This window comes from Bufo gargarizans, chromosome 9 (genome assembly GCF_014858855.1).
Source record: "Bufo gargarizans isolate SCDJY-AF-19 chromosome 9, ASM1485885v1, whole genome shotgun sequence".
Classification (NCBI taxonomy): domain Eukaryota; kingdom Metazoa; phylum Chordata; class Amphibia; order Anura; family Bufonidae; genus Bufo; species Bufo gargarizans.
In genome coordinates this window covers 180,953,184-180,973,012 of record NC_058088.1, presented here as the reverse complement: position 1 = coordinate 180,973,012, position 19,829 = coordinate 180,953,184, and the positions used below count along the sequence as shown (strand labels likewise).

Below are 19,829 nucleotides of genomic sequence, written 5' to 3'. Positions count from 1 at the left end.
TCATTAGGTGCAGAGATTATGGATTACGTTTGCTGTAATACTTCTCGGAGCGATCCGTCTCCTGCTGCTGGAACGAAGGCCAATCACTGATCCATCGGGGTACGTTAAACACACGGCGGCCTGCCCGTTCTGTGGAGCCGGCGTTGATTCCGAGTCCGTAGGAATGCGTGTCTATGTGCTGGTATCCCTGAGGAGGAGGCGGGCGGCGCGGGGCCAGGCTCATCGATTCGGGCTCAGGACGCTGATGAATATTGAGCGCTCTGTAACGCACTGGACAATGTGCTGTGTATTCGGTAATTACTCCATCTGCAACATGAGAAATATTGTGCCTCTCAAATCTCTAACCCTGCGCTGAGGTTGTGGTGCAATGTGTCAGTGCAGGTCAACTGTATCTGCCTGGAGTCAATGAAGCTTAGTGTACTGGGGAGGAGGTTAAGTGGTTTAGCAGTTAATACCTAATATGTCTGGTCTAATTCAGCGGACTCCAACCTGTAGCTGGTGCACAAGTACAGCTCCCAGTTTTGCAATAGCTGGAGATCTACAGGTTGGAGACTGCTGGTGAAAACGGGGTTAATAGTTAGATGCATCAGTGGTCAGTATGCAGTGAGCTCCACCTAGTGGTGACACAGATATTTTTTATTTTTATGTTAATGTTTTTTTCCTGGATTGCTATGACTTCAGTGTCACAAGGATGCATACAGTGATATCCATAGACTCCCGTGTGAAAAAAAAGAAAAACAGTATACTTTTATATTTAGCTTGCATTGACATCTGTGTTTCAGGCTCCATCGCAGATTCCACAAAGACAGACAAAATAGTACAACATGCTGCGCACCATAACAGACACCCGAGGGACCCCATTATAGTCGATGGCAGTCCATCCTCTGGCCTTACTGGAGGACTAGTGCAATGTGAACGAGCCCTGATGCCCCCATACACACTAGATATCCTGATGCCCCCATACACACTAGATATCCTCCTGATGCCCCCATACACACTAGATATCCCTCCTGATGCCCCCATACACACTAGATATCCTCCTGATGCCCCCATACACACTAGATATCCTCCTGATGCCCCCATACACACTAGATATCCTCCTGATGCCCCCATACACACTAGATACTCCTGATGCCCCCCTACACACTAGATATCCTCCTGATGCCCCCATACACACTAGATATCCTCCTGATGCCCCCATACACACTAGATATCCTCCTGATGCCCCCATACACACTAGATATCCTCCTGATGCCCCCATACACACTAGATATCCTCCTGATGCCCCCATACACACTAGATATCCTCCCGATGCCCCCATACACACTAGATATCCTCCCGATGCCCCCATACACACTAGATATCCTCCTGATGCCCCCATACACACTAAATATCCTCCTGATGCCCCCATACACACTAGATATCCTCCTGATGCCCCCATACACACTAAATATCCTCCTGATGCCCCCATACACACTAGATATCCTCCTGATGCCCCCATACACACTAAATATCCTCCTGATGCCCCCATACACACTAGATATCCTCCTGATGCCCCCATACACACTAGATATCCTCCTGATGCCCCCATACACACTAGATATCCTCCTGATGCCCCCATACACACTAGATATCCTCCTGATGCCCCCATACACACTAGATATCCTGATGCCCCCATACACACTAGATATCCCCCTGATGCCCCCATACACACTAGATATCCTCCTGATGCCCCCATACACACTAAATATCCTCCTGATGCCCCCATACACACTAAATATCCTCCTGATGCTTCCATACACACTAAATATCCTCCTGATGCCCCCATACACACTAGATATCCTCCTGATGCCCCCATACACACTAGATATCCTCCTGATGCCCCCATACACACTAGATATCCTCCTGATGCCCCCATACACACTAGATATCCTCCTGATGCCCCATACACACTAGATATCCCTCCTGATGCCCCCATACACACTAGATATCCTCCTGATGCCCCCATCATACACACTAGATATCCTCCTGATGCCCCCATCATACACACTAGATATCCTCCTGATGCCCCATACACACTAGATATCCCTCCTGATGCCCCCATACACACTAGATATCCCCCTGATGCCCCCATACACACTAGATATCCTCCTGATGCCCCCATACACACTAGATATCCTCCTGATGCCCCCATACACACTAGATATCCTCCTGATGCCCCCATACACACTAGATATCCTCCTGATGCCCCCATACACACTAGATATCCTCCTGATGCCCCCATACACACTAGATATCCTCCTGATGCCCCCATACACACTAGATATCCTCCTGATGCCCCCATACACACTAGATATCCTCCTGATGCCCCCATACACACTAGATATCCTCCTGATGCCCCCATACACACTAGATATCCTCCTGATGCCCCCATACACACTAGATATCCTCCTGATGCCCCCATACACACTAGATATCCCTCCTGATGCCCCCATACACACTAGATATCCTCCTGATGCCCCCATACACACTAGATATCCCTCCTGATGCCCCCATACACGCTAGATATCCTCCCGATGCCCCCATACACGCTAGATATCCTCCCGATGCCCCCATACACACTAGATATCCCTCCTGATGCCCCCATACACACTAGATATCCCTCCTGATGCCCCCATACACACTATATATCCTCCTGATGCCCCCATACACACTAGATATCCTCCTGATGCCCCCATACACACTAGATATCCTCCTGATGCCCCCATACACACTAGATATCTCTCCTGATGCCCACATGTATGCTTGGCCACAGGGTCGTACTGGGAACTTAAAGTGGCCCCGTTTTGTAGTTGGGTCCAAATTGATGGAAGGCAGGGTCAACACAAGTAGATGGAGCCATCAATACCATATTGTGGCACATTATACCACCCAACAGAGCCAAATACCACAACCCATCACAAAATACTGCCAGCAGCACAAAATACAACCCCAAAAACTTCTACTGGCCGGCCGTGAGGAGGGCTCAGGTGGCTTCCTGGGCATTGGCCCACTGGGATATTTCCCTCTAAGGTCTATGGCCAATCCGCCCCTGCTTGGCCAAGTGTGCATGTGTTCTCTATGGAGAGAAAGCTGCTGCCAGACCCCTCTGCTGGTGGCTCATCTCTAAAAGGATCAGGCCTGTTGAGGTTCAACAGCCCGATCCTTATCTGTCCTGACATCTGCCATCATAAGGCTCCCATCCACACTAGATGACAGGTGGGTTCAAGTCATAGATGGGTACGGCCAGCAGCTCATGTTTGGCACGCTTTAGGAGTATGTAAAGGGATATCTCCCAAGAAAGAGAACCCTCTCACCAGCGCCTCCTCTTGGAAGTGGCTCCTTATGAGTCAAGATCCGACCTTCCAACAAGCCTTGAGATTTGACAAGGGAATGTAGGCAGGCCAGATATCCACCCGTACCCAGATGCTACGGGGCGCTCGCCTGGCTTGTTGGAATGTCGGATCTTGACTCATAAGCAGCCATTTCCAATAGGTGGCACTGGTGAGATGGTTCTCTTCCTTGGGAGATACCTCTTTGCATATTGTTTTCCCATGGAGCATTGTCAATGAGTCTTCATACAGAACTGGTTTCTGCCTAACACACTATAGGAAGAAAGCTTTACAGAAATCTGATCTCAGGAACCACCCTCATCATTTACTATGTTTTTTCATATATTGGGGGGGTGGAGTGTTTTTGTGCCCTGCGAGTGTCTGGGTCATACATAACCGAGGCTCCTCCATCACTGTCCCGATTTTTGCAGCCTTTATGTAGCTTTTCCATCGTTTCCCCATATATAGTTCCATGTTTTTGTCTCGGGAGCGGAACTGTGAATTCCCAGGTGTCGGCCATTGTTGTTTTGGGCCCCGTTGCCCGCAGCTATGGAGGCCGCGTATGTGCTGACTACGTTACTATATCAAAGTGACTTCCTCGCGTCATCTACTTCCAGCTTAGAAACAGGGACAGTGACCATGAAGAGGAGAAGTGTCTCTACATTAATATGATTAACGTGCATTATCAGCAAGTCCCAAGACATGGTTATTAACAGAACTGCTGCCACTGCAAGGGGGCGCGGACTACAGGCTGCTGTAAATCTCCCGGACTGCTCGACGTCTGCATCGTTCCCACTTACAGCAGTCCTTTATATCTTAGGGTGCATTCACACGTCCGTATTTTCAGTCCGCGTCCAATCTGCAATTTTTTTGCACATGGACCCATTTGTTTCTATGGGGCTGCAAAAAATGCGGACAGCACATGTTCTGTCCACAAATTATAGGACAAGAATAGGCATTTTTTTCCATAAGGCCTGCAAAACACGCAATTCACATAGACCGCATCCGTATTTTGTGGATCCGCGAAACAGATACGGTAATGTGAATGCACCCTTATTCAAAAGTAATATGTATAGCAAAGTTTGGGGGCTGCAGCGCCCCTTATTTTTTAGGAGTGGTCTGTGATGGGAGCAAGTATTATATACCCGTCATATTACCTGCTCTGATCCTACACATTTAAAGGGAACATTCCTAGACTTTTCCACTTTCAGCAAATAAACCGTATTCGTTATTAATATATTTTCTTTTCAGTTTTTCATAATTTTCAAGATCTCTGTGTGAGGTCAGTGAATGGAAACCCCATTTACATCCAGAGCATGAGAATCTCTCACCCACTGCACTGATAAGAGCTCTGATAACTGGGATGATCATCAAAAGACCTGGACAGATTCTCAACCTCTGGAAGGAAGGTTCCCATTCAATGTTAGTTGAGATCTTGAAAACATAAGACTACTTATCAATAGGCCAAAAATGTGCAGATGGGCCAACTTTCTTAAGATATGCCATGGCAATTATGTGAGGAGTGACAGCGGGGGGCCCCGTTCTTGAGAGAGCAGCGGGTCCCAGAGGTGAAATTTGCACCTATTGATCATTTATGGTTTATCCTACCAACATGCCATAAACGTCCAGATGGGAATACCTCTTTACCTTTTGCTCAGGCCTGCTTCACACTGCTCTTATCAGTTCCGGCAGAGAACATTGCCGAATGTTACCAGAATGGCCGCCGGCCCTATTCACTATAATGGGTTCCAGAGAAGATCTGACAAATATGGCTAATTTCACGCTAGCGTTAGTGTGATCCGGTTGTAGACGGATCTGGGTGCGGAGCTATCTACAAATGCATTGCAAGAACGGATCAGTCTCTCCCTTGTCATGCGGATGGACGGATCCGTCTTGCAGTCTTTTTCACAGTTTTCCCGGATCCGTCCTTCAGTTGTTTTGCAATGCCGGATCCGGCACTAATGCAAGTCAATGGAAATTAATGCCGGATCCGGCACTAATGCAAGTCAATGGAAATTAATGCCGGATCCGGCATTTCGGCGACTGATCAGGCATTTTGAACGGACATATTACTGCAGCATGGACGGAAGGCATACTGATGCCAACTGAACGGATTTCTATCCATTCAGAATGCATGGGGATATGCCTGATCGGTTCTTTTCCGGCATAGAGCCCTTTTGACGGAACTCTATGCCGGAAAAGAATAACGCTAGTGTGAAAGTACCCTAAGCTGGGATTCGGCTGGACGAAAACCTCTCCATTTATTTGCTGAAACTGGAAAAAAAAAATCCCGCAAATACATTCACACGTGTTGGATTTGCCTATGGCCTAATGCACACGACCGTTGTGTGTTTTGCGGTCCGCAAAACACATATGGCGTCCGTGTGCGTTCCAAAATTTGCGGAACCGCGTGGACAGCCATTAATATAACTGCCTATTCTTGTCCGTAAAACGGACAAGAATAGGACAGGTTAGAATTTTTTTTGCGGACCACGGAACGGAGCAAATACTGCGGCTCGGATGCGGACCAAAACAATGGTAGTGTGCAAGAGGCCTATGGCTGATGCGTAGATTTGCCCTGCGGACAAAAATCCCAGTGGCTCTTTTCAGCAGCATGTGAATGGGGCATGCAGATGTGGAGTCTGCGCTTCCATCCTGAACATATCAATGTGTAAGCGGGGGGGCGAGAGGCGGCGGCGGCGGGACCCCTCTGGGGGTGCTCTATATAATACATAATGATGATACAAGTCCTCGTGTTGTCACAGGATCTCCATGTTAATGGCCGTGGAGAATATTCATCATGAAGTAGCAGAGCCGTGCCTGCTCAGGGAGCGTCTGCCCGCGCCCCATCAGTCTCCTCGCCGAGCAGTGCCAAGGTCACTGTCTGACGTTTATCTCGTCTTCAGTCGCCCCGTTCATTTTTCTTTTTAGGATTCTTTGTTAATTAGTGGCCCCTGTAATTATCATCAGTCACCCGGCAGTCTGCGCAACATCTCCTAATTACGAGGCCGCCTTGGTTATGCCCTGCATATTTCTAGGGCAAGATGACTGGCAGGAGATTGGGAAATGGCCACGTTCGCGCCTTCCTGCTGCTGCCGGAGTCATTAGTACTTCTACGGCTCTCGTCCAGCTGAGCTTGACTGATATTTCGTGTTTGAGACGTGGGGAGATGCGGCAGCTCGTCTGAGATATTAAATGGCTGCATGTGAGACCAGGGACGCGACTAGAAGAGCTGCAAAGAAGCTTTAGGAAGATTTGTAAACCATATCTAATGGCCAGTCATTAAAATGCAGTAAAACAGCCCAAACCATGGATTCCTATCATGTGTATTATAGGGCATCTGTCAGCAATTTGTCCCTATGACACAGGCTGACCTGTTCCATGTGCACTTGGCAGCTGAAGGCATCTGTGTTGGTCCCATGTTCATATGTGCCCGCATTTTTGAGAAAATTATGTTTTAATATATGCAGATGAGCCTCTGGGAGCAACGGGGGTGTTGCCATTACACCTAGAGGCTCTGCACCTGCCGCCTCCTCTGCACTGTGATTGACAGGACCAGGTGTGATGACATTTACACTGCCTGGACTTGTCAATCATAGTGCAGAGGGCGCGGCAGTTGCAGAGAGAGCAGAGCCTCTAGGTGTAATGGTAACGCCCCCGTTGCTCCTAAAGGCTCATTTGCATATATTAAAATATCATTCTTCTCAGCAATGCGGGCACATATGAACGCGGGACCAACACAGATACCATCAGCTGCCAAGTGCACATGTAACAGGTCATTCAATTTCATAGGTACAAAACTGCTGACAGATGCTCTTTAAGCTGGTCATACACAATAAATGTATTTTGGCTGAACCCGCTGACTTCTCCAAGACTGGGTGACCACCTAATGTGTACAGGGGTTTTCCGTCTCTTCCCCCCATGGCAGATGTCTGGGAAGACCAGGATCAGACAGTTGGACTTTAGTATGCCCGATCCTTTCAATCCCGGGAAGGTAAACCAGCGTCAGAGGTGTCTGGCAGCAGCCTTTTATCTTGCAGAAGTCATGCATGCTCAGCAGAGCCCATCGTCCACGTATGGCCAGCTTTCGACTACCCCTCTTCATATGCCCCCACCGAAGCCGCTTCTCCATTAGCTAGATTGACGAGCTCCGTTTGTTCTAGAAGACCATAGGCGTCCATTGAAATCCTGAGATTGATTCCAATGAGCAGGGGCTTGAGCATATATAGATGGGGGTTGCTCCAATGGACAGGACGGTCAAAGGAGATGATTTGTCTTTCAGGTCTCTAGGAAAGTGTGATGACTGTCCTTGTGGAAACGGTAATAGTGGCCAAATTATTCTAAGAAGCCATTAAAGAGGCCGTCTTAGCTTTTTTTTTGACTTGACTGTTTTAGTAAGTGAATGGTATTCCCTACGAAATAACAATTCTGGATCCTTTCCTATAACTGCGTTGTTCCACGTTCCCCTGTTATTACCCCTAAAAATGTATGAATTAACTGACACCCGGATTTTACCTTTTGGGCGTGGACCCCTGCACCGTGACACTGTCCAATCAGTGGTGCCAGAGTCAGACTGTTTTTTTGGAAAGGGAGAACAGTCGCATCCAACTGACAATTTAGGCTACTTTCAGACTTGCGGCAGAATGATCCGGCAATCTGAATGCAAACGGACAGCATTTGTAGACGGATCCGGATCCGTCTACAAATGCATTGCAATAACTGATCCGTCTCTATTTTTTTTCATGGATTCGGCATTCCGGTATTTTTAATGCCGGATCTGGCACTAATACATTTCAATGATCCAGCAGCTGATCTTGAATTTTGGACGGTGAGAATACCGCAGCATGCTGCAGTATTTTCTCTGTCCAAAACGCCGTTCAGTAACTGAACTGAAGACCACCTGAACGGATTACTCTCCATTCAGAATGCATTAGGATAAAACTGATCAGTTCTTTCCCGGTATTGAGCCCCTAGGACGGAACTCTATGCCGGAAAATAAAAACGCAAGTGTGAAAGTACCCTTAGTCATACATTTCTAGGAGGTATAAAGCCTCATGCAGACGTCCTTGGAACACAGTCCGCGAGATACCGGACTGGCGTTGGTTGCTATGATGCCGTGCGCTCCTGCAATGCCAGTCCGGTATCTCACGGACAGTGTTCCACGGACGTCTGCATGAGGCTTAACAGAGGAATAGATGCTCCAGAATCATCGTTTCGTGAGGAATGCAAGAAATGGCTAAAGCTGACATTTCGGGAGAGATTACGGAAGATTTTCTATGTGCTGGAGATTTTTTTCCCGAGACTGTGCGGCTCCTCACTGAACGAGCTGAAATCCTTATGGGATGTGTTCAAATTGCAGTGCATGTTCCTTGTCTGCAGCCGTGCGCTTCCAAGCTTCATGTGCCCTGCACAACATTTATTGCAACCTTCTCACAGCGACAGCCGCCGCCTCTAATTATGGGCCCTGACCTGTTAACGAGCTGCACATCAGTTCAGAAGATGTCTCGCAGCCCATCACTTCTGCCTGTGTGCGGTCTCACACCGACTGCCCGTCGCATGCATTTCCGGACTAAGCGAATACCCCCGGGATGCCGCATGTTATTCCTGGCGGCCATCACTGTGAGCCTAGTAGAACTACGGCGCTGTCCACAACTCCTCTTTACGTCGGAAAAGCTCCCACCGTACAATCGCCCCTACATATGCTAAAAGCGCGTTCTTCAGGGTACGCTGAGCAGACGTCTTATTTATTGCATAGCAAAGCGGTAATTATTTTTTTAATGCATGTCAATGGCCGACGTAGGACATAGAATAGCATACGCCAAAGGCTCCCATCACAGGTATACCATGTGAATGCACAACCTCTGGTGGAAGCAGATGTGAACAGAGCCAGTACGTCCGCGAGATGTGGGACCAACGTATAACACAGGAGGTAAATTATAATCTAGGGCAGTACTGATTCCCCTTGTGGAGACCACCAGTTGGTGCAGGAAGTCTCATAGGCCAGGCAGTGCACCCTGGGAAGTGGGATATGTAAATGAGCTCGCATCCAGGAGGAGGAGCCTGTCTCTTTAGTGCCACCTGCTGGAGGTAGCTCCCCAATAAGTCACTGTCTGACCCTTTAAGTAGTCTTCCAACATGATAGAAGACAAACCAGAATCTTTCCTGTAAGGAAAAGACCGCCAAGTGCAGACAGCTGTTTCACAGAGCTGCTTCCAGTAGGTGGCACTATGGAGGCAGCTATTGGCCTCCTGGGTGAGAACGTCTTTACATGTAATCTATAGATGAAACAGAGTTGTCTCCTGGTATAGCACTTTATTCTGCAGATCATTGCACCTCTCTAGGTAGATCCATCTGTACATTACAGATCATCTCGCGCTCATTAACCATGAAGACCACTCCTATTGTCAGCGGCTGCGGGACCCCTGTCTTAGGAGACATTATTCCTGGGGGTTCTCCTTTACTTCTGTCACATATGAAGAGATCTGCTGTCTGGTTAGAAGGATTTCTATAGGACCAGATAAATAGTAGCTGCCGCACATCCCTGATTTAGGAGGCCTTTATCGCTGATCAGATGTCACCCGGGCACATCTTCAAATAATGGAGGAGTGCCTGCTACCCCCTGGCAGTTCTCCCACCTTTTGGCAGAAATCTTATTTGGGGGTATAGAAACCAGTGACTTTAGAAGACTCATCACAAGGCACCATTATCAACTTGATATCTAATGTGACGTCAAAATATGCCATAGCTCTATGGCAAGCCTTTAGATTAATATGTATGGCACGTTGTCATGGTGACGCTCCATGCCTGCCGCCATCCGGTGGGGGGCACAGGCGCTGCATCACTCACCTAGCTTCTGCCTGGCCACCAGACTCCTGTGCCCCATGGGGGTTTTGAAAGCACACTTAGGGAGTAAGGCCTCATGCACACAGCCGTTGTGCGGCCGTTCCACAATCTGCGGTTCCTCAATGCAGGGCAACGTCCGTTCGGCGGCTGAGACAGGTCCAGACCCATTCAACTTGAATGGGTCCGTGATCCGACCGCGCCGCAAAAAAATAGAACATGTTCTATTTTTTTGCAGTGCGGAGGCACGACTAGAAACACTCCGTAGCGCTTCCGATCCACATCTCCGTGATTGTGGACCCGTTCAAGTGAATGGGTCCGCATCCGTGATGCGGTGTGCACACGGGCCGGTGTCCGTGTATTGCGGACACGCCGTATGCGGGCCGCAATACGACCACGGGCACCCAACATTCGTGTGCATGAGCCCTAAGTCTGGTGTGAGTGAGCTCCACAGTACGGGTGCCGCCCAGGAGAAGCGCCATAGACTATACAGGCAGTTGTAGATGTACTAGCGGTGTAGCCTGGATGTCCTACACCTGGTCCCTGCGCCTCCTGACGTCACGCGTGGCTGCCCTATGGATCCCCAGTGTGTAAGGCTGAGATTGCTGCCTCTGTATCTTCCATACAGACGACTTGTAGCTGTTGTTTCACAGTAATTAGAGGTCATTCGTATCCCGAGGTTCTCATCTATCTCATCATGTGCTTTATACTACAGCACAGCTCCTTAGCCGCTTCCGACTGAACCCATGAAATGAAGAGCTCCCGCACCCCCCGGGTGCCACTGAATCACTAACATTCATTAGTCTCCATGCAAATGACAAAATGAGAAGGGAAGGAGCTTGTTTTGCTGAAGACGGAGGATCCTGTATGTAAAGGGTCGGGTCATTTTCCTGAAGTGCCCTTAATAGTCAGTGAATTAGATGTGAAGGGCCTCAGAAAGCAGCGCGCTGGACTGAAGTGGCTTTTACCCATCCAGACGTGCGGCCGCCTCTTACAGCTCAGACATAAAAGATTTCTTGCTCTAGAACGTGACGAGCTATTTCTTTCTATTTCTGCGTGAACCCGTGTTTCATCAGTATTGATGGACGCACTTGGAGCCAGCAGCCGCTTCTGGTTTCGGACGAGGATCAGCGCATTTCAGCGAGATCCTGGAGTCCCTGCCGTATGCATCTGCAGGTGGAGCGACAACCAGTGAGCGCAGCTCCGTATACAGGTAATTAATCCACTGCTACAGCGAAAAAGGGAAGTCAGGAGATAAACCAGCAATAAATCTATACGCGGCGAGATCTCAAGTGCACCGATGGGGTTTATGACGCCTACAAAGCGAGAACTGACGCCAGATCTGATCTCCGTTTCATTCACCCTCGGGCAGGGAAATCAGGAAAGCATCAGGCGTGGAGGCAGATTACTGTGTCGCCATATACATATCAGACAGGTTCATGTCCTTCCTGCTTGAAAAGTGGGAGATTCTGATAGCTATAACATACTGGGCGGGTGGGGTGTCGCTAGTCTAGCGTGTGTCGCACAAGATTTGATTCAGTGGTTGTCAACGGTGTCACAACGCGACATTCGCAAAAAGTCCAGATAAGCTGGAATTTTGTGTTGCAGGTCAGTAGTCGCATGCAACTTTTACTCCATTGACTTTAATGTAAGTCGAACATGAAAAGCAAATCGCCTGCGACTTGGCTGTGTCTTTACAGCCGCGCAACAGACAAGTCGCTGATATTTTGAAACGCAACTTTTCTGGGACTGACAAAAAGTCACCATGTAGTCCTATCCTTAGGCTCTGTTCACATACAGCAGGCATGCTCAACCTGCGGCCCTCCAGCTGTTGCAAAACTACAACTCTCAGCATGCCCGAACAGCCTACAGCGGGGCATTGTGGGAGTTGTAGTTTTACAACAGCTGGAGGGCCGCAGGTTGAGCATCCCTGACATAAGGAAGGCTCAGGGGCACCAGGGGGCTTCACCGTATGAGGTCTGTCACAGGCATTTGTTATACATGTATGTAATGTGAACACAGCCTTTAGGCTACCTGCACACACCACAGTGTAATACAGTCCCTGCAAAGTGTATGAGATTAGACAAATGTCGTGTATGATTTTATTTTTTATAAATCAGCATGTCAATTGTTTGTGAAGCTTTTTGTTTTACGGATATCACCCTTTGTAATGCAAGGGTGAAAACTGCAGTAAAGCCGCACCAAAAACTGCTGTTTGAAAACCTGCAGGTAACCCTCCCGGCAGGGATCGGCAACCTTCGGCACGCCCGCTGCTGTGAAACCACAACTCCCAGCATGCACACTTACTTGGCTGTTCTTGCAGCTTCCATAGAAGTAAAAGGTGGATTCTGGGAGTTGTAGAACACAGGGCGGATATTCCACAGTGAAAACTCCATTGTGGATTTCTGTAGCATATATTGACGCTCTGCAGATTTAAAATCCGCACCGCAGGTCAGTTTATGTTTAGTTTTTTGTTTTTGTAGCGTATGGATGGGAGTTCTTAAAATCTGGACCACTTGCAGGTGCTGTAAAACGCTGCAGGGTTCAAGCATGCACATTCATTCTCTATGGGACTAACGGGGACACTAAGTAAAAACCGCCACGCGCGCGCACGCACACACACACACGGCAAAATAACTTTGGTGTCTGTTTTAGTCATTGATTTTGGTTTTCTCTAGTCGTGACCCAGGAGCAGTAGCGCTGAGTGATCTTCTGGTCATTCTAGAACAGAGCTCCTCAGCTCCCGTCCTCAGGGCCCACCAGCCGGTCATATTTTCAGGATTTCCTTTATATTGAGCAGGTGATAGAATTAGTATTAATGCATCGGGACTTACCACAGGTATTCATTCTGTGGGATATTCTCAAATCATGACAGGTAAGTGGGCCCTGAGGACTGGAGTTGAGGAACACCGTTCTGGAAGACCTATAACTAACCGATCAAATAAAGCCGGGTCCCGCTCTAAATGGCCCAATTGATTTTACGTGAATGGTGCTGCGGAGCCAGTGATCGCTCTCTGCCAGTGCAGCAGGCAGGGAACGTGGTCTTATGGCCTCCCAACTGGGAGCTGAACCTACCCGATACCCTAAGGCCTCTTTCACACGAGCGTGACTGATTAGGTCCGGATGCGTTCAGTAAAACTCGCACAATTTTGCAAGAAAGTTCAGTCAGTTTTGTCTGCAATTGCGTTCAGTTTCTTTCCACGCCGGTGCAATGCGTTTTGATGCGTTTTTCACGCACGTGATAAAAAACTGAAGGTTTACAAAATCTCCTAGCAACCATCAGTGAAAACGCATTACATCCGCACTTGCTTTCGGATGCAATGCGTTTTTCACTGAAGCCGCATTCACTTCTATGGGGCCAGGGCTGCGTGAAAAACGCAGAATATAGAACATGCTGAGATTTTCACCCAACGCAGAACTGATGCGTTAAAAAAAAACGCTCATGTTCACAGACCCATTGAAATAAATGGGTCAGGATTCAGTGCGGGTGCTATGCGCTCACGTCACGCTTTGCACCCGCGCGGAAAACTTGTTCGTGTGAAAGGGGCCTGAATCAGTCCATGAACCTCTCTAAGCAGCTCCCTGAGGAGACGCACGGCCCTGGAGGGGACACGGTGGTCACTGAAAATTATTTTACCCCCTTTTTTTCTGTAAAATGCTAAAACGAGTCTGAATTGTATCACCATAGACTAATGTGAGGCTGTGATCAATAGTTACTGTAAGGGAGAATCGCACGCTGCATTGATTGCTGTAGAAATGGCCCCGAGTGGCTGGAAGAGCCCAGGAAATCCGTATTAAATGAGCTTCTCTGGGTTGTTTTGCAGAAAATCAATCGGGCTCCTTCTGATGAAGAATGCTTCTTTGACCTCTTAAGTAAATTTCAGAGTAACCGGATGGATGATCAAAGATGTACGTTAGAGGACAGCCAGAGCGGAGGTCCGGAGCCCACAGCGACACCTGTGCCCGCCCTGGACGACCGGATATGTGAGTCCTTATTACTGTGCAGCGCCTCCGCGCAGATCTGTCTGTAGGAAATACAATGTCCTGGATCTAGAACACTTCAGTCTGTTTCTTATAAACAGAATATCCTGGACCTAGAACATTTCAGTCTGTTTATAGGAAAATTGACTAAAATATTCTAGGTCTCTGTTGTTCTGTGTTAGAGACTAAAATGTTCTAGATCCAGGATATTCTGTGTGTAGGAAATAGACTGACATGTTCTAGATCAGTGATAGGCAAACTGCGGCTCTCCAGCATGCAAAGACTGCCTACAGCAGGGCATGGTGGGAGTTGTAGTTTTGCAACAGCTGGAGAGCCGCAGTTTGCCTATCACTGCTCTAGATCAGGGATGTTGTGTGTGTGGGAAACCAAAGTATTGTAGGTCCAGGATAAGGCCTCATGTACACGACCGTTGTGTGTTTTGTGGTCCGCAATTTGCGGAACGGCACGGACAGCCATTAATATAACTGCTTATTCTTGTCTGCAAAACGCAGACAAGAATAGGACAGGTTATATTTTTTGGGCGGACCACGGAACGGCTGTCCGCATCTTTTGCGGACCCATTGAAGTGAATGGGTCCAAAAACCGCGGCTCGGATGCGGACTAAAACAACGGCCGTGTGCATGAGGCCTAAGGAGAAATGGCCGCTGCGATTCCTCAAATTACTGCTGGTTTTAATTGAATTTCATCTTTAAGCCGGATGCACACGGCCGTCAGCGGTTCGTGGTAACGCGGCCTGGATTCCGGCTGACAGCAGGAGCGCACGGCGTCACTGGTTGCTATGACGCCGGGTGCTTCATGCCGCCGCTGCACTACAGTAATACACTCGTACATTGTTTTACTGTAGTGCAGCGGCGGCATGAAGCGCACAGCGTCATAGCAACCAGTGACGCCGTGCGCTCCTGCTCTCAGCCGGAATCCAGGCCGTGTTACCACGGACCGCTCACGGCCATGTGCATTCGGCTTTAAAAACCAAGCAGAAAACTGTAATGAGAAACCGCAGGAATTTGTGGTAAAGTCACAAACTGACCAGAGTGAAGACTACTGCAACGTGTGAATGAACCCCGAACTGTTCTTCTTCTCTCGTGTAAATTCAGCATAAAGGTGGGTTCCCTCTATGTCTAAGAGATGCCATCACTTTTTGATTGGTGGGGTCTAAGCTCTGGGGCGCTCTGCATCGGCTGGAAACCATGAAGGGGGCGCAGCGCTACCGCCCCTGTCATTCTCAGCATTGGTTGATTTGCCGCCCCTCTATATGATGGGAATACCCCTTTAATCAATATATAATAAAAACGTTATCACTGGTGTTTCAGTATCCTGCCATTTTTAAAGCCTTTTCTTGCTGTTAGGAAACGAGAACCGAGGCCGAGAAACAACTGTAAAGACCTCGTCCTTCTCACACTTGCATCTGCTTTTTGTAGTGATGGTTTGTTACAATGTATCAGTGCTGGTAGAATGCATCAGCTTGGTGTGAGGTTGTTTAGCTTATGGAGGATCATCAGCTTTTAGATGCAAACTAGAACGTTCCTGTTCACTGACAGCAAACAGAGATCTTTAAGAATGGAAATTAAAAATATATAAGTAGCAGAGCTTTTCCATTATTATAGAAAAGGGGTTGTCTGAGATTTTGATACTGATGGCCTAGCCCAGTAATAGGCAAACTGTGGCTCTCCAGCTGTTGCAGAACTACAACTCCCAGCATGCAAAGACTGCCTACAGCTTTCAGCAGGGCATGGTGGGAGTTGTAGTTTTGCAACAGCTGGAGAGCCGCAGTTTGCCTATCACTGGCCTAGCCTCAAGATAGGTCATCAATATGTGATTGGTGGGGGGGTCCATCACCCTGGATCCCCCCCACTGATCAGCTGTTTAAAGAGGCCACGGTGCTTTAGTGAGTGCTGTGGCCTCCTTACAGCTAACCAAGCACAGCGCCCTATAGTGGCCGTGCTTGGTATTGCAGCTCAGGAAGAGCTGATCAGGGTGCCAGGAGTCGGACCCCCACCGATCAGATATTGATGACATACCCTGAGCATAAGTTGCATAGCACTGGACAATCCCTGAAATGAATGCACTTGTTCTCACTAGATCCGTCTCCATAAAGCCGAGTTCACACCTGCGTCCTGAATTCCAATTTTCGGTTCTGTCAGAAAAACTGAATTCAAGTTATGACAAAATCTGTCACGCGACTGGCACCAGCAGTGCCCGACACATCACACTGACTTATAATGGGGACCATCAGCTTCGGTCCCGGTCCCCATTTTTCCAGAGAGTAACGCAGCGTGCAGCCAAATGTGATTGGAGCTTCCGATGCAGATGTGAATACAGCTTTCTTCCTCACCAGGGGGTCACTTTGGAAAACATGGGGTTAATGTAATCAGCAATTGACAGCAGTGGTATCAGTCACGTCACAGCAGATTATTAGCTGACCACCGTGACATGGTCGGTTTTCCCCCTCGGCTCGCTGGACTGTCATGTCTGGGAAGAAAGCAATCAAATCACCGGATGCAGCTCTGGGGCCCGAGGCAGGCAAAGGGACACAAGCAGCTGGGACCAGCATGTCCCATGTCCCCCCCGCCCAGATAGAGGAGACCATACTGGGTGGGGGGGGGGGTTTCATTTAAAATAGAACTATGATATTAACCCTTTAGACAGAATAGGCAAGATAATAGAGCCCCTGATCACCGCCACTCCATGATCTCAGGAACTGGGATCCTCCACTACATAATTATGGCGCCATCTGCAGGCAGCTCTGATGCTACAGGCACAATGTCCGGGTTCGTGCCCTCTTCTACTCCCATCAGTGTCAGGTAATCTTTCCAGATCCAGTTTGCCTTTTGTCCTGAGCGTCGTGACCTCAGCAGACGTGCCGCGCAGGCTGTAATGTGCGATTATGGTGAGGCGCCAGCAAACATGTTAACGCCGGTCACGATACCTACAATAGAGAGCTCTGAAGAAAGGTTTAATTGCCCACAATGAGCGGTAATGACTGGTGTTATGTGCTGCCATCGTGTCACCGAGGACGCACATAGCTTCACATCTCCCAAATAATAGGGGGGGAGGGCCACGCCAATTATCCCCTTCACACAGCCACTCATCCGTAGGTCATCATTAGGCAGGGAAACTTGGGACAAGGGATGTTACATCACTCACAAGTCTAATGAGTGGAAATAGAAGGAGTTGCACCATACTGTGTTATTTAAAGGGACGGTTCCACAATAAATAATAGTTTGCTCGGTTACATCACACAAAATGTTACGTTACAATTGGAATAATTATATGCTCCTGTGTGTAGAGGATTGATATGGCGCCCCTGTTCTTTTGATTCACTCTCAGAATATTAACCATGTGTGTCCAGTGACTGTAGGCACACGTGCTCAGTCCCACCACCTGGATCCTTTTTGTAGACATGCGGCGGCGTGATTCTTGCCACTGTACAGACCAGACAGTGAGCGGCCTCTTCTCACCCGTGCTGGGCACAAACTGAGAAACAGAAGAACACAAGGGGGCGCCCTAACAAGTACATAACAGCACTATCTAGTCCTCTGGCAAAACTACAACTCTCAGCATGCCCTGACAGCCGTAGACTATTTTGCAACAGCTGGAAGACCATGAGTTTGACACCCCTGATCTAGAATTCTTTACCCCTCTTTATAAAACACTATGTAGTGAGCTCCCCCTAGTGGTGGCTGCAGGCAGCCAGACATTTATCATTCAACTAGGCAGGAAATGTATCACCCTCCACTATAAAGACACTAATAAATTAATCAGCAAATTAAGATGTAGCTTAAAAACAACAAGGATGATAAAAAGGGAACATTAAGGGTAGTATCATAAAGAAGTGATGTGATCCCATCATGTTACACGGTTCTGTTACTTCACATTGTTCGTTTTGGATTTAGGGGATGTGAATTTCCCATAGCTGTCTACAAGGTGTGTTCACTGCTATCCCCCCGCTCACTTAAAGGGGTTGTCCAGGACTTTACTACTGCTGGCCTATCCCAATATCAGATGGGAGGGGATACGGCACCCTGCATCTCCAGCAGAAGTATACAGCTCCGTCCATTGTGGTCAGGGTGTCGGACCCCTGCCACTCAGATACTGATGAAGGAAAGAAAGTGACAACTATTCTTATCACATTTCTCCCCTCTATTTCTACACTAAGGAATATAATAGAGATGAGCGACTCTATTCATCTCACCAGCAGGACTTCTTCTTCCGGGTAGCGTCGCCTGTGCAGTCACAGAGTCTCAGCAGCGCAGGCAGGAGATTGGCCGGGCTAAATGTCTGGAGCCGTCAATCAAGAGTCAGGTGGGGGCTTCTTCACCTGCGGGGGCAGCGCCCCATACACAGCGAAGTCCTGCTGATGAGACAGATTGACGTACTCGATCGAATCAAAAAAATGTAAGAACGTTTCCACATTATGGCACCCGGGTGCATGTGATCAGCAGGTTGCATTTTCCAGGATAATGCGTTTAACTCGCCTATTAGAGAACTCACCGTACATACAAGACTCTGCTTTTTAGCAGTTAACCCTTTATCGGTTTACCTTTTGCAGCTGCTTCATCGTTAATGGCCTCGCCTCAGACAGAAGAGTTTTTTGACCTGATAGCCAGTTCTCAGAGCAGACGGCTGGACGACCAGAGGGCAAACGTTGGGAACCTTCCTGGTCTACGACTAACGCACAATAACATGGGACATCTGAGAGTAGAAGGCGACCAACAGGAGCCGGGGGACGAGTTCTTCAACATGCTGATGAAATGCCAGGTGAGAACCTGTAACGGTACCAGGGTGCAGATCCGTACCAAGTATCAGGCTGGCCATGACCATCAGTGGCTGTCGGCCAAAGCTCATCGCTGCCTAGCATGTATGTCTTCTGAATGGGAAGAGACCTCTTTGGTGGGTGGCTTATGTCCCCTGAGTCAGAAAACCCCTTTAAAGAAAAAAACATACATGACCTAGATCCTGGTGGCGTGGCACCCCCTTGTGGCCAGACTTGGTAATATTCAGCACTTTCCCATCTATAACATGCCTTTCAGTGCAGCTTGGGTTAGCAGTAGAGATGAGAGAATTTCAACTTATGAAATTTGTTCACACTTTGTTTGTGGGTAAAAGGTGAATTGCGTTATGGATTCCGTTACCATGGACCATAACGCAATTCTACGATGGAATGCCTTTAGAGGCATTCCGTTATTCATTCCGTCATAATAGAAGTCTATGGGCTGCAAAACGGATCCATCCTCCCCTGCATAACGGAAACGGGACGGATCCGTTTTGCAGCCCATAGACTTCTATTATGACGGAATGAATAACGGAATGCCTCTAAAGGCATTCCATCGTAGAATTGCGTTATGGTCCGTGGTAATGAAATCCATAACGCAATTCACCTTTTACCAACAAACTAAGTGTTAACGAATTTCAAAATATGAAATTCGCTCATCTCTAGTCAGCAGCACAGCTTTTCCGCTGCCATCTAATGATCAGGTTCCAGCTTTCTGGGAATTGCAGGGGATTTCTGTGTGAACCCTTTCATTAGTTCCCAGGGACGATCATTTGCCTGTCAGCGGTGGATGCAGGGCTCACACACAGGTTTTCATTATTACGCTTCACTGGAGGAGCGAATCT

General features: G+C 48.3%; 1 protein-coding gene across 4 annotated transcripts in view; it reads left to right on the top strand.

Annotated features, from left to right (window-relative positions):
* Nucleotides 1-19,829, top strand: part of GPSM1 (G protein signaling modulator 1) — a 182,483-nt gene that overhangs the window by 159,816 nt on the left and 2,838 nt on the right. For all 4 annotated transcript variants that reach the window (XM_044306177.1, XM_044306178.1, XM_044306179.1 and 1 more), the window contains 2 exons: nucleotides 14,036-14,195; nucleotides 18,763-18,971. In XM_044306177.1, coding sequence (XP_044162112.1) covers nucleotides 14,036-14,195; nucleotides 18,763-18,971 — 369 coding nt within the window. The remainder of the gene's footprint in view (nucleotides 1-14,035; nucleotides 14,196-18,762; nucleotides 18,972-19,829) is intronic.